A 12518-nucleotide genomic window follows, 5' to 3' on the forward strand; every position below is an offset into this window, starting at 1 on the left:
TGGATAGGTTTTCAATTCCAAGCACAGATAAAAATCAGGACAGAGTGCATAATTTTCTCCTAAAATCATAATTTTCAAGCTAATGAGTTTTGCCTAGAAAAAGTAGTCCTCATGATTATAGTCAACGAAGAAGGCAAACATTTTATTTGGCATCTGGTGCTGTACCCTGGGCTGTAGAAAAAACATCCTTTATATTCATGGCAGGCACATAGACCCTATAAAACCATGAGATAATAATCCCAGTGAAATTTGTGGTAAAAAAAAAAAAAAAAAAAAAATCACAGACACCTAAACATTTCAACATTCATCCCTTTGAGCATTTCTTGGCCAATTTCTTCATTTCAAGCGGTTACTCACATGATCTTTTTGCACTTTTTTTAAAATTCTGTTTGTTGCACATCACACTTACTTGCAATGTAATAGGAAAGAACAGAACAAGGAAAAGCCGAGAACTTTCCCTAGTGACATTTGCAATTTGACTCAAAGATGTGCTTCACAAAATTCTTTTAACCAGTAAACATGTTTATCGCAGATCTCGTCTGGTTAGTGAAATAATTGCTCTGGACCAGCAGGATGGATTAATTAACAATTAAAAACAAAGTTAGAAAATGTGACTAGAAACTCTAGTATTATATCTTATCTGACACTTTCAAGTCAAAATAAACAAGAATTTTCACTTATTATCAGTTACTATCACTGCTGAGCGTTCAGCATGGTTTCTTATGAAACAGTAGGGATCCACAATGTTCTATGTGTTTTTACAGGCTTCTAAGAAGGGAAGTGCTATTATCCAAGGGACATCTGAGATACCAGGATTAAAACTAGTATTGCCATATATAACAATTAATTCCTGTACTTTAGAAGCTTCATTTAACATTTGATACTGATGGCATTTGAAAGTTGTTTTCAAATATTAACCATAAACACTAGAGTTGTTTATGATTATGTGCTGGCCTTCAAATCAAAGGTAGCATTCAATTTCTGACTAGCAGAGCAATAGGGAGTGCAAATTAATTTCTTACTTCATACTAGGAGGTACCAAATTATTTTTCTATGCTATTGTAATCACCTATCTCTGCTTATTCTATTTCTTAACACCATGCATTTTACTGCTTCCTTACATTATTTCACATTTTGTTCTTCCAGTAACTTGCTCTTTCATTTATCAAGATAATTTTTATTCATCTACATGTGACAAAATGATATCCCCTCAGCCATTTTTCCTTATTTCTTCCAAATTTATTATTAGAAATGGCACCATGTTTTCAAATTTTTTTCCCCAAATCAGACTGAAGCAGTCACTGTACTAAAATCACCCAGAACAATTAATAACCAGTGAAGTGATACAGTACTTACTGAAATGTGTTAAGCAAAAGATAATGTCACATGTTACTTACAGTTAATGTTTGATATTCAGGAAAGGCAGTTCCTATTCAACACTTTCAAAATTATTTCTCCAATATACTAACTATTTTTTTCACTTTCTGAATGTAAACTGATAATCTGACTATTTGATCCTATCAAGGAGGAAAAAGGGAAGAGAATGTCTGTTGGAGAAGTAGCAATGATATAGGTAACAAATGCTGAAATCCTCATTCCTTTATTATGTTCCTTTTAGATTATAAGAGAAGGAAAGCTTTTGATTCAAAGAACCAATTCTTCTAGCTCATAAAGCATTATCTACAGCCTTCCAGCTTTCCTACTCACTTTACATTCCCTTTCCTCTTAAGCCAGCACAAAACCCACCAGCTAACACTGTGAAAAAGGCAGAACTATTACATCACTACATTCTACTAAGTTGTTATTTGCCTAATTTCAAGCAGCACTATGCCACATGAAAGTAAGTACCTGAAGGAAAGCTGCTCAAAGCTGCTACAAACTCTAGAGTGGGGCTGTATTACACTTTAGAAATTTCTTCTGTGGGGAAGCATAGAATTATTACTGTATCTTACATGAAAATTTTAACAACTCTATCATGCTCAGGTTATAGTAACTTAGATTTTATTTGATAAATAAACATTTGTAAACTTTGGCATAGAGTTAACAGTGGAATAAACAGCTTATAGTATATCAAACTGGAAAAAACCCCAATAAATATTGCACTTAATTATTGCATCTTACTCAAGTCCCTTGAATTTAATGTCACCTCAGAATGTCCGTAAACTTCACCACATTCAGGTGCAGAAGGGGCCTAGATAGCCTCAGGGACTGGTGATGGTCCATGCATTCTTTCTGCCTTTTAGCTTTTTGCAGAGTCCCTATCACTTTGAAGTCTGTACTACTTTCCACCTTAAGGTTATGAGCCTGAACCTCACCTGCTGAATGAAAGTGATGGTCATTTGCAGGGTTGTATGAATGAGGGGGCCAGTGTGTTCTCATTCATGGTGAGCAAGAGAACACAACCCTACACTTTTCCTAGGGGAGCCAGAGTGACATTTAGGATATTGAGGATGTAGCCTCTGTTAAATACTAGTTGAGTGATCTGGTCACAGCACTCCTCTCCTACTCCATCACATTTGTATTTGAATTTATAACACCCTTAAGAAAATTCTGTCACTGCCACCACGAGACTCCGATTTCAGCTGAGCTAGTAGCAATAATATTTTTGAAAAGTTCACTTTAAAGGTCAGGAATTACAAAGAGAAAACTTGATGATCACCAAGCTGTAAAGAAGAACACTGGGACACATCTCATTGTGACAACAGTCTAATCTGATCAACCAGCAGAAGATTTCCTTTGTTACTGTTTTGTCTGAGACATCTTCCTCAGCAGTCCTGGTATCATTTTAAAATTATACCAAATCGATACCAAAAATATGTTTCCTCCATGTATTCAAGCTGCAATTATGGGCATACTCTACCTAGACAGATTAGGTAAACAAGTAATGATGTACAACTCTACGAGGAGGGACTAGTCTGCACCATTGAGTAAAACAGGCTTTTAAACATAATGGGAAAGCTCACAATAAGGGAAAATGATACAAGGGCGACTGAATTAAAACAAAACAAAAAAACCAAATCAAAAACTGCCAACAAACCAACTATATATTCCACTCTTTTAGGAAATAGGAAATGGGCAAATAGGAAATAGGAAAATAACAACTTTATTCAACTTTCAATAATAGTTACCTAGTAATAGTAGTAGTGCTTAACTTATATAGAAATGTAGTCTTTCCCACCTTTTAGAACAGATTTTTTTTCCAAAATGTAACAAATTTTATTTTTTTCCCCCCAAATGACTAGGTGCTAATTCATCACAAGAAATCAGCAAGTTGGAAAAAAGAAATGGTCCAGTAGAATTTCAACTGATGCTAGTAATTCACTGGATTTCAAAGCCATCACTGCTGCTCCCAAATTCCACAGGTTCTGCCTTTTTTCTCCTCAGGCTTGGGTATCTGCACCAGTTGGTTTCAGCGTGGTTTGTTAAAGCGAGTTCTCATCATAATCAACTATAAATATACTGCAATGTACAGGTGGGTTATGCAAATGGATGTCCCATCCAAAACTGCTGCCCTCAAACTGGCCCCGCTGGAACAGATATATCTATTTTACCCGACACAGTAAAAAAACTTCACAATTTAATTCCTGAATATTCCGATCCTTTAAAAATAGTTGACGGTACAAAAGACACTCATTAGCCCTAAGCACTGCCAGTTTCACTTTGAATAGCCACAACTTCGCGGCTAGTTTGGAGAAGAGAGAAAGCATTTGGGCTGGGACAAGGGCCGTGCTTGGGGGGCTTCCCTGCCCCCGCTTTCGGGGGGAACAAAGGTCGGGGGGGCATTTCCTGCCCCTGCCAGTGGTGTCTGCATGTGGGACCAATATGGGCAATGCAAAGTTTAAACAGTTGCAAATGGGGGAGGGAACATCGGCGCTTGTTTTACATATGTTTTTTTCCTGGCCGGGTTGAATTTAAAGTGGAGCGGCCGCATTGTTCGAGAGGCTCCTTACCCCTACGCATTGACAGGAGCTGCTGTTTACACGGGCTTTTCATTCCTGCGCTGTTTGCTTATGGAAAATAAGGGGGAGTGACAGAAAAAGAGAGAAAGGGAGAAGGGAAGGGAGCGAGGCCCGGACAGCAGCGCAGCCCCGGAGCCGTGGCCCTGCCTGATCACTGACCCGGCTGGTGGAGGCGGCCGGCCCGGGCTCCCGTGTGAGCGGGCCGCGGCTGCGGGCACTGCCGGCCCCTCACGGCCCCCCACGGCCCCCACGGCCCCTCACGGCTTCCACGGCCTCTCACAGCCCCTCACGGCCCCTCACAGCCCCCCACGGCCCTCAAGGCCCCCACGGCCCCCCACGGCTTCTCACGGCCCCTCAAGGGCGCTGGGCGCGCATTTCCTCGTCGGGACACACACACTCAGAGCGCGCCTCCGCCTTCGCTGCAGACATGAGACTCCAGCTGCTGCTTTGGATAGTGGCTGTGCTCCTGGCGAGCCTCCTCCCAGCCTACGGACAGCGGCCAGGTAGGCGATGTCTCAGCTTGTGCCGGGGTGATGCTTGTGATGCTTGTGCCGGGGCGGGAGCCGGTGTGTCGTGCCTGCCGTGGGCACCTCCGGCGTGTCCGTGTGGCCGCGTCCTGCAAGGGGTTTGTGCCCTCCGGGACGGGTCTGGACCCGGCGCATCCATCTGCGCGCTTCATCCCTACTTCTAGCGGCAGCGGGACAGGATGCTTTGCCTATCCCAGGAGTCTGGCAACTTCGGGGAGGCGGGGGAGCGCAGGAATAAGTAGGGAGCCGAGGCGGGCAGCTGTCGCAGACTTGCTGCCGGGAAGCCCCGGCGGCACCGAGCGCACGGCCAGGGGCACCGGCAGCTCCGGGAGCACGGGGCCGGCCCGTCCCGGGAGAGGCGCTGCCGGCGCCCCTCTCACCGCGCTTCCCTCCCTCCCTGTGTCTCTCCGCAGCCAACCTGGCCCTGCGCAGGAAGCTCCACCGGCACGGCTGCTCCCACCGGCGCTGCGTGCCGCTGCACTCCAGGGTGCCCTTCCCCTGAGCCCCGGCGCAGCGCCCACAGGTAAATCCGCGCGTGTGGGCCCGCGGGGAGCACCTCTGGGAATTCACACCCTCCTTTGGAGCAGTGCGCCAGGCATGGCTGCACCCGGGCCCCCCGGGTTTGGGAACAGGGCCCTGGAGCTGCGCACCGCGGCACGGTCGCTGTCCCGGGGCTGGGGCGCGGGTCCCGCCTTGTCCCCGCCGCCAGTGCCTCCGAGGCAGTGAATAACCACTGAGCCCGCTGATCGGGCCGAACGCTGCCCTCCGAGGCTGCTGGCGAAGCTGCGGCGCAGAGTGTCGTTAGTGCAGAGGCTGGACAGAGCGGCGCTTGCAGAGGATGCTCCGGGCTGCAAGCGCTGACACTTCCCTCGCCTTGGATGCAGGGCGAAGTCACCTCGCTCTGCCCGTCAGTAACATGAAGGTAGCAGCACTCACCCACTTCAAAGGGGACTGTAATTCTTGATCGTTGTCAGCAAAAGACTTTCAGCTCCTTGCATAAAAGGCTATACAAGTGCAAAACATTAATGCTTTATAGCTGATGAGGGCAGATACATTCAAATACTAAGTGACTGCAGAAGCAGGCAGGTAGCATATGCTAATATGGTAGGCATCAAAAGGAAACCTGGTGCTCTTTGCAATTTAAGAATGAATAAAACATGCAGTCAGTAGTTTTGCATCTTTGAAACTCATTATATATTAAAATCAATGTTATAGCTCCAGGCATGACAGCATCCTAAATAAATGGTGGCAGAATCTGCACTCTGTGAAACCAAGATGTTTTGATTTACTAAGTGGTTAACAGTGAAAAGGAGACTAAAGTAAAACTTTAACAACCCTATACCAAGAATCTTGTCAATGCTTTAACTGCCTTGGTGAAAAGAACCTACAGCACTCCCAAAGCAGCCATGCAAAAGGGTACCTACCATTCCACTCTATAGTGCTGGCCTATAAACACGTGGAATGTGCATATGGGATGGTAAACTGGCAAGTTTGTGAGGTTGAAAAAAAAAAAAAAGATTGCCATATCTTAAACTGAATCTCAGATGGGCTGCATACTGAGTGGCAGAATTGAGATGCAAGCAGAAAGAGGGACATGCCAGAGGAATGCTTTACTACTGAATGCCATGTCTCCTCACTGCTACATTTAAACAAGAGACAGATTAAATGATATTCCATCATCAGTTTAAGTATAAACCTAAAAAGATAAGCAATTGGATCGATTCACTCAGTAGGCAGAGACTGAATGGAGAGAGGGACAGAGGAATTTAGACCCAGTGGCTTTGTGAATAAATTCTGAATTATTTGCTTCAGTTCCTAAAAAGAGTACATTTAACACCTTTCTGTCCCATTCAGCATCCATGCCTGGAAATTGTGTAGAAAGCATCTACATTTTCTGTAATGTGCTCTGAAGCCTCATATTACTAATGCATTTTGCTTGAGACTGCAGTAGCTGCATTATACATGTGCATTTATACTGGAATTCCTTTCCCCACAGAATATCAAGATAAATGGTATTTTCAGAGGGGAGCTGATTTCTTGTAAGGAAAGTCAATGACCAAGTAAAACAGTGTACTTCCAAATTCTCAATAGATTTTGTAGACATTTAGTTAAAGATCCTTCTGTTTTATAAGGCTGTTTAGAACTCAGTAAACCTCTACAAAGGTGTAAGGGGAGACAGGCACCTGAACTAACTTTCTTAACTTCAGTCATTGTGGGTGCTATCCTTTATCTTAAGTAGGATTTACCACCTACGTTTACATTCCCTTCCAGTTTTAGTTCAAATTCAGCAAATATTTACATGCCTGGGTTACTTGATCACATGAGTATCTTATTGGTCTCAGTGGAGTTGTACATATTGATAAAGCCATTTGCAGATGCAAACAGGATGCACCCTTAAGCCTGAATTTCAGCTAGTGGTTGGAAACTAAAATGAGCCCAGCAGCCTCTGCAGCAGTTGCAATGAGAAGATTGAATTTGACTTTTCATCAGTTCCATACACAAAACATGGGACAAAAAAAAGGCAGAAAATTTTATATTAGCAGCATTCTTCCTTTTGTCTTTTTTCCTTCAACTTTGTAGCTGAAATTTCCGAATTAAGAAATAATATTCCAAATTTCATCCATGTGTTTTATAAATAATGTATTCTGTTTTGTATGAGACTTATTTAGACTACTAAATCTCTCATTAATATTTCTCTCATTTTCTTTTTTTCCCCTAACTTCATACAGGACTTTTCAGTGTTTTAAAGGAGCAACAGTTAAACTAATAAGAGGAGTTTGTCAAAAGTCCAGATCAACAACAGCTGACCTGATAGCCACCACAGTCCCATCTTCAGCAGTCCTGTCTGCCACATTCTACTGGACCTGGACTAAAGGCCCTGTCTCACACCCAGTGGTGGTGGGGGCAAGAACTGTGGTGACGGGTGATGTACATGAACTTACCTGCAAATTATTTGGGTCTCACAATGAGTAGTGAAAGTTAAAGATCAAGTCAAACATCAGGTAGATTTTGATCTGAGCTAGATTTCCAGGGGCAGTAAGAAAGAAAGATGTGTCCAAGGGCACTCTTGATGCTATATAATGTTCAGACTGAGTGAAATTGAAAGGGCTGTTGACTACCCAGCTCAGGCTGTGTATGAGACAGTGTTTAGGATGAGATAGTATCAGACTCCAGAAAGGAGTTATGGAAGTCCCATTTTTTGTTTATACTTTTATATATTAATAATATATACATATGCTCTAACATCTAACATTACATCTTTATGGCATTACCTTAATAATAACATAGAATGCGTTACTATAATAGTACCAAAGTCATCACCACACTAGTGGTCCCACTGGCTTCATGTGTAGTAAGGATAGTAAGAGTTTACAATATCAGAAAGCAAAGAGAGTGTTATTCCTCATTCTATAGATAGAGTTGAAGCACACAGAGATAAGAGATTAGCCAAGGGTCATGCAAAACTGATAACTCAGATCTCTCAAGCCAGGCCTTAAGGTCAAGCCCATCCTCCTGTCTAATGAGCTGTTACTGCAAAGTCTATCATTTGTTTTCTTAAACTGGGCTGCCAAATTAGACAGTTAAAACTAGCTTGAAAATTCAGTACTATAGAGCTATTTGCTTAATAGTAGTTTTCCTAAAATACCTGCTACAGTGTTATAAATAGAGCATAAAAATAGACCATTGAAAAGAAACCTTTGTTTGGTCAGCCCGAGTGTTGCAGAGCACTCTATTCCTGTCATTTAAATGAATGGGATATTTGAACATAGCACTACAATGAATGAAGACCTCAAACAGAAAACAGGCCGTTCTTTTCAGCACTGGAGGTCAAGAATACCTTGAGCTTTTAGTCTGAGGTTTGTTCTTAAAAATACATGCTTCACATATGCCTTTTATATCAGCAGAAATTACTACCTACATATGAAAGAAAATGTGGTAGCCCGTTGATTAGCATAAATAAAACAACCTGAAAACAAAACATACCCAGATTTTTAAATCATTGCACTAGACTTGAAATGTCAGCATATTTTGCAAAATATATAAAGACAATCAAAGATCAGAAGTGCTGTGGTTTAAATCTGGCATTACATTTTTTTTCTTACAACACGTCTCTAATTAATGAAAGAACAGCAATCAAAAAAACTAGATAGCTGAAACTTTCTAATCCGTGTGCATATGTAACCCCTTATCTCTAAGAAACTGAAACCTTACTTGAATTAATACTGGCAGAGTTTAACAGGAGTTACAAATGGAAAAAAAATTAAAGTGCAACATCAGACCCGGTTCTGGAGTTGTGTAAAACCATCATAAAAAGATAGTCAAACTTACCTAAATCAACAAGCAATCCTGTAGGTAAACCTTTGGAGTCTTGGGAAAAAAAAAAAAAAAAAAAAGCAGTCTCCCAAAGAGATATTTTACCACTTATATATATTTTTTAAATTATTTATTTAACTTGGCTTTGATATATAACCTTGGCTATCTCTGTTTGGAAGTACAGGTATAGAATGTGGGAAAGCAAGAAAGGTGAAGAGTAGCTATTTAAAAGTTATGTCTTATGAATGAGTATATGGATCTATTGTGGCACTGGATCTTTTATATAACCACAGTTATTCAATTAACTTTGATGAAATTGTAAAAAATGCATAATGTGTTTATCAGAAAGCTATAAATGCATGGTCCTTCACAGAAGTAAAAATAAAACAGCATCCTAGGAAGTCTGCTGTTAGTCTACAAAATTATTCTAAATATCTGTTCTTTAAAGGCGTTCTGAATCTCTAAGGTCTGCTTTGAAAAAGGCATTGATTGTGAACTTTGATAGAAATGTTTATCAACTAGCTGGTTGATTGTATATTTTGTAAAAAGATAGTATGCATTTCAAATGATATCTTATTTGAAATAAATTTTGTACACTCCTCAAAGGCTGTATTCTTCAGCTGTCAAAAGCAATGCATCTAAAGAAAATTGAGAACGTGCCTATTTTCCCTGTGGATTCGTATAGAACCAGTGTTTGAAAATTTTTTACTCAATTTCTGACACAAATAAATGACAAAATTTTCCTGATATTTTCTGTCTTTCTAAAAATGCAAAATTCTGATTCAAGTCAGATTTGCATTTGACTTTGTTGAAACTATTTTTTCATTTGATGTGCATAACATGAGGCTTGTGGTAAAAAACAGCTTTGCATGATAACAGTGTGATCCCATCTATGTATGTGAAGTATTTGGACAGGGTGCTGCAACAGCCAAACTGATTGAGCTCTCCCTGTGCATGCACCAGGTACACTTAAAGGCAGCTTGCACAAGTACAAATTGCTTCTACTCAAAGTCAGAACTGATGTTTGCATGGATGCAATCTAACATGACTTGATCCCAAGACAGATTAAGACCTCAAATTCTGGAAGGCAAAATGTGAGTTTCTAAAACACTGAATTAACTTCATGTCTTGTACATAGCTGTAATACGGGAAAAATGAAAACTTAATTTGGAAGTACATTTCATTAAGTCCTGTAACAGCAGGTCAGCAGGAAACGGAGGTAAATGCAAGGCTTTGGTGAGAAACAGCAGTTTAGCATGTTCCCAAAGGATAATAAACAATTCACCTCTTCCCTTTCCAGAATGGAAAAAAGGAAATTATAGGAGAATAAAGACTGGAAATATTTCCCTTATGCCACATACATATGCTATAAATATCTCAGTGTCTACACAAAGCCAAATTTTACTAAGGGTCACTAAGCTTTAAATTTACATCAATCAGGAGAAACACTAGTATGGCAAATAAGTTTCAAATGTTTGACTATCAGAATAATTAGCCTACTGATCTCTCACTACTTGCTCTTCCACTGGCTTTCTCTTTCTTGCTATTGATCAGCTGCAAAATATTTGTGCAAAGCAGGAAACACTCCAACCACACAAACAGGGCAACATGGCTTTTAGAAAGAAAACCTAAAAGCCTACCTCATTCCAAGGCTGAAGCTGCTTTTTCAGATCTCCAGTTACCTGTTCTCTGACTGTTGTTGAGCCAAGTCTCTGGTCCTTGATGCCACCTTGTTTTCTAGATTAAGAGTGACTTCCAGTAGAACAGGCCTGCTTAACTCCATGTTAGCTACTTACCTGTTAGTGTAGAACCTTAAAGCAGGAAAATCCTGTTAAAATCTTTTACAATTAAATGATTTCTGGAGTGAAATACTGAAGAGTTTATATAGAACATCTACTGTGAGTAATTTGGAAAGACAAAACAGAAATACTGTTTCCCTCGTGTAACATGTACATTCACAAGAGATCATCACATGTTTTCATTAGTAAAGAATATGTAGCACAGCTCAGCATTTCATCTAAAAATTACAACCCCACACTATGGACATTTCTCAGGCAACCCAGTATATTCCACAGGTGGTACAAAAATACCTAACCTAAAAAACATGCGTATTGATTTTCTACAGAAATAAAAAGCTACTGGGTAAGGACTGAATAATAAAAGAACAGGATAAAATAACAATCAATACATTATTTTAATTTTTATTTTGAGGTACAGTTGTAACATATATTAGGAAGCATTCCTTCACATTTGTTATCTTCTTGCTGCCCCAGCTGCAATCAAGCAGATCTTACCAAGACCTGCAAATACCGATTCATTCCAGCAGCTGTAGTTGCATAAAGGGTATCACTTCTGCTGTTCAGAGTAAGAGGTTTGTGGGTTTTGTGGTTTTGCCACACCTCACCAGAGCAGGGCTGTGTTGGTGGCTAGCAAAGAACAGCTTTGCAGCAGAGCATGTGCAAACCCCTGTGCTCACAAAACAGTACTTTTCCCCCTGTGAAACTTGGACCCAATGCTCCAGTGCTTACTGCATGCACAGCACACCATGGATTTTACTTCAGACAGTGCAATCCAGCCCGTGAGCAGGTGCTGGCACTGCAGGCTGCAACACTGGGATGGACAGCACTGGCCACCCCAGCACCCAACCTTTCAGCAGCAGAGAGGTGTCCAATAAGCGGGACACAGCAGAACCAGAACAATTAGGACTCATTGTTCAATTTAGCACTGTGTCATGACACAGCAAGGTCACAGGTGAGGCTCAGCTCCCTTGCACAGCAGCAGCCATTCACCCCTTCCACGCAGCCTTTCAAGCAGGAGGTGGCACACAGGCCCCCTGAGCAGCTCTGCAGTCACCCTCTGCAGACTAGTGAGCTCGGCCACAGGCAGGGTGGTGGCCAGGGGGAGGCAGGTGCCCATCAACACCATGCACTGGGGCAGGCAGCACAAGGGAACCTGGGGCTGAGGAGTTTTTCTTCCTCCAAACAAGGCTGGACTTGGCCCATCTGCTGCACGCAAGGGACATGGGGATGCCACACACAGCAGCAGCTCCTACTTGACAGTTCACTGTAGCTCTACCATGGCCAGAGGTTCAAGTGCTCAGGGTGAGGAGTAAAGATTACCAGCTTCTGCTTGGGAGCCCATACACATGGGACAAGCCTCCACCCTGCCCCAAAAAAATAAAAGTTTTAAGATACTAAGAAAAAACAATAGACTTGGGAGTATGATAAAGACATAAAACTGGGGCAAAGAGTGGGTGGTTGTTAAATTATCATTTGTTACCACTGGTGTACTTAGGAAAGGTAACAGCTAAAGGACAGAAGATGTACATATGTGCACACAGCAAGCCATACTTGCTATTCTTTCCAGCGATGTGTTCCACAGAAAGCAACACTACTGCTTAATCCAAAGTTTACCTTGAGCAGTCAGAGAGAAGAGGAAGGTTTGAGTGATGACCTCAAAACAAAGGAAAGCTGTTCTGCTACACTATGCAGCTTCCTTCTCAATTTTGGAAAGAAACACAAGTGGCAGAGGAAGTCTAAAGCATGATGGAAAAAAACATTGCCCAGAAATGGGAAGAAAACTAAACTTAAAGCTTCAAAACAACTGCACAGCTATCCTTGTTTAGCAAGTTTTGGCTAGTTTTAAGTGCCAACACTGCTGTGAGAACTGCAGCATAACAGAAAAATCTGCATAGATTGCCTGTTGGAACCAGATGAAC

The 12518-nt window shown here is 41.6% G+C and overlaps 1 protein-coding gene across 1 annotated transcript; it reads left to right on the forward strand.

Annotated features, from left to right (window-relative positions):
* Positions 1-1834: 1834 nt before the first annotated feature.
* LOC130252850 (atherin-like) lies at positions 1835-9191 on the forward strand. Its single transcript, XM_056490851.1, has 4 exons — positions 1835-1840; positions 4035-4462; positions 4900-5009; positions 7216-9191. The coding sequence occupies exons 1-4, from the start codon at positions 1835-1837 to the stop codon at positions 7251-7253; spliced, it is 582 nt and encodes a 193-aa protein (XP_056346826.1). The 3' UTR covers positions 7254-9191.
* Positions 9192-12518: the final 3327 nt, after the last annotated feature.

This window comes from Oenanthe melanoleuca, chromosome 4 (genome assembly GCF_029582105.1).
Source record: "Oenanthe melanoleuca isolate GR-GAL-2019-014 chromosome 4, OMel1.0, whole genome shotgun sequence".
Taxonomy (NCBI): Eukaryota; Metazoa; Chordata; class Aves; order Passeriformes; family Muscicapidae; genus Oenanthe; species Oenanthe melanoleuca.

Bases quoted from the DNA above. Each gene is read 5' to 3' on its own strand.
- LOC130252850 (XM_056490851.1), top strand. The intron at 4,463-4,899 runs GTAGGCGATGTC...GTCTCTCCGCAG, and splicing joins AGCCTACGGACAGCGGCCAG to CCAACCTGGCCCTGCGCAGG. The intron at 5,010-7,215 runs GTAAATCCGCGC...AACTTCATACAG, and splicing joins CCCCGGCGCAGCGCCCACAG to GACTTTTCAGTGTTTTAAAG.